Source organism: Macrobrachium nipponense, chromosome 12, assembly GCF_015104395.2.
Source record: "Macrobrachium nipponense isolate FS-2020 chromosome 12, ASM1510439v2, whole genome shotgun sequence".
Lineage (NCBI taxonomy): Eukaryota > Metazoa > Arthropoda > Malacostraca > Decapoda > Palaemonidae > Macrobrachium > Macrobrachium nipponense.
The window spans coordinates 64,848,244-64,851,174 of record NC_087205.1 but is presented as its reverse complement, the minus strand read 5'-3'; the positions used below and the strand labels follow the sequence as shown (position 1 = coordinate 64,851,174).

The window sequence follows — 2,931 nt, the reverse complement described above, 5'->3', positions numbered from 1 at the left end:
GAAGCTTGAGTTTCAAGTCAGTGGCTCCTGTGTGCTTATCCCATATGAAAAAGTTTCATCTACTGGAACAATAATAATATTAATAGTCTGCATGAAACGATGCGACCAGTGAGGAAAGGAAGAAAAGGGGAATCGATATAATTCTGAGCGAGGTCGGAATATGCACGGGATTCAAGGCCTCGGGAAACGTGTCACTTCTATAAAGAATCTTTCGCATCAAAAAGAAGAAAGATTCAATTCCAAAGATAAGTTTAGGGTTGGTGGAGGATCCCGACTTACTGGGCGCCATCTCTGAATTATTTTAGCTTTCTGCAAAAGGGAACTATTGAGAGAGCTAACTGTCCGTCCGTCCGCACTTTTCCTGTGCGTCCGGATACGTGTAAAGCCCCTATTACACGTATCCGGTTTCCTATGGCGCCGTCGGTCGCGATGCTAGCATATGTTCAAACCGGAGCGTGTGATAGCAAATCGGCCGTATGAACGCTCACCCACGGCCGGCCGGATGAACTTTCGCCAGTACTAAAGTTGGCCATACGGCCGTCGTACGTCACGACTGAGAACGTAGCGTGTAATCGCTCACCGTATGGTATGACATCAGTGTGAGGCTGCACCTGACAGTGAAAGGTCGCCACCATGGCAAGCTCTTGCGGCAGTGATTTCTTGAGTGACTTCATAGAAATTTATCGAAATGAGCCATGTTTGTGGTTCATTAAATCTAAGGATTATTCAAACAGAGAAGTGAAAAATGCAGCATATGGTAAATTAGTAAATAAACTTCAAGAAATTGATCCTAGTGCTAATAAAGATACTGTTGTTAAGAAAATAAACAACTTGAGGAGCTCATACAATAAAGAGCTGAAAAAAGTGCAAGCGTCTAAAAGTTCGGGGAGCGGTTCAGACTCCATTTATACGCCAAAACTCTCATATTTTCATCTGATGCATTTCATCAAAGACCAAAATGTGGAATGTGAACCATCTGTTTCAAACATGAGCCTTAATACACAGGAAATCAATGAAGAGGTATGTATATATAATCATGTCATATTTTGTTTACAAACAAGAGAAAGCTTACAAATATTCAGTTGAATAATTCACACTATTTCTTTATTTAAATATTTGGATAACTCATTACCATTCAGTAGAAAAGCATACTAAGAATATTATACATTGTCCTGCCATGCAACTTTTCCTTCGTTATTAAAGTAATTCATGAATGTATCTCGTACTTTCTTAGCAGCATTGGGGGTATTTCTCATAGTCCCTCTTTGCAAGCCTGCTAGTGATTTGTTCGACTTGACTCATATTATCTTCAGCTTGTTCATCAGACTCATCTGGGATAGAATACCTGATACATTTTGCACGTAAAAAATTATGAAGTGCACAACAAGCCAATACTACATTTTTAGTATTTCTTGGTAATAAATTTATAGCAGTTTGAAAGATACGAAAGCGTGAAACTAAAATTCCAAACACGCTTTCGATAATTCTGCGAGCCCTGCTCAGGCGATAATTAAAGATCCTTCTCTCATATGATAAGAACTTTTGACTAAAGGGTCTTAAAAAGTCAGTTCTCATAGCAAAAGCTTCATCGCCTATAAACACATAAGGTAATACTTTCTCAGAACCTTCAATTTTATTTTCTTGCGGAAGATTTAAATGTCCTTTGCACAATTTGTCATAAAAAGTGGTCCTGTTTATTACCCCTCCATCTGAAATTCGTCCATTGATGCCGAAATCACAAAGAATAAATTCATACTTTGCATTGGCAATGCCCATTAGTACCATACTATGGAAACCCTTTTAATTGCAGTAGAATGATCCTGATACTGGAGGTGGCACAATCTTGACATGTTTGCCATCCACAGCTCCGACACAGTGTGGAAAATTCCAGACTCTCTCAAACTCCTTTGCGATTTCTTCCCACTCATGCTGTGTTGATGGAAACTGAAAAAAATAGTAATAGAGAATTATTTAACATATAAGGTTTATAGACTATGCTAGAATGAACTGGAAGTTATTTAAATAAATACCTATTTTACTTATAGAATTTTAGAACTACTATTTCTTTCTTTCAAAGCAGAATTTCCATATTTATGTTACTCATTATTTTGCTTTTTTTTCAGCAATCTCAAGAAGACGATCTTACTGAAGAGAGGGAAACCCAACATGAGGATGATTCATCGCTACTGCCTTCACGGCAGACTACATCAGTCCTACCGGCACCACCAAAAAGGCGCAGATCGGTTCAAGGCAAAGCTGATCACGTTTTGGACCTTGTAGCAAAAAGGCTGGAAGCACCTCCAAATTCGGAATATGATGTGTTTGGTATGTATGTGGCTAAAACGTTACAAAGCTTGCATTTAGCAAACCCGGGGATGTATCCGGTTGTTAAAAAGCTAATAAATGACGCTATCTTCGAGGGTGAAATGGGCACATTGACGCCCTATTCACGAATTGCCCAAAACCAAGCTCCATCTCTATCTAGCACTCCTGTACCTACTCCAAGCCCAAGTCACTACCAAGCTCCATCTCTGTCTAGCACTCCTGTACCTACTCCAAGCCCAAGTGCGGATTACAATGATGAGACATGATATTCTCCAAATGTAATGTAGGTACACATGTACATTTATGAACCTTGGATACTCTGGAATAAAGTTTGAAACTTCTTTATTTTTTTTAATTAACCTGGTATGAAATGTTTCATACTAAAACGAGAAATTATAGTTATTTGTGCAAAATAAACTTACCTTCAGATATTTTCGGCCTAAACATTTGTAGATTGCTGCACATGTTTCTGGGATTATTGCACTGAGAGAAGGCTGCGATATAATTGTTGTAAACTTTAGATCGCTATATGTTCTTCCTGTAGCAAGAAATCTCAAAGTGGCTGAAAGACGCTCATGTGGACTAATTGCTTCTCTCATGCAAGTG

General features: G+C 38.8%; 1 protein-coding gene across 1 annotated transcript; it reads left to right on the top strand.

The window, feature by feature from the left end:
• Window positions 1–627: 627 nt before the first annotated feature.
• LOC135225012 (uncharacterized) lies at window positions 628–2,673 on the top strand. The gene is made up of 2 exons (XM_064264299.1): window positions 628–1,020; window positions 2,124–2,673. The coding sequence occupies exons 1-2, from the start codon at window positions 634–636 to the stop codon at window positions 2,589–2,591; spliced, it is 855 nt and encodes a 284-aa protein (XP_064120369.1). The 5' UTR covers window positions 628–633; the 3' UTR covers window positions 2,592–2,673.
• Window positions 2,674–2,931: the final 258 nt, after the last annotated feature.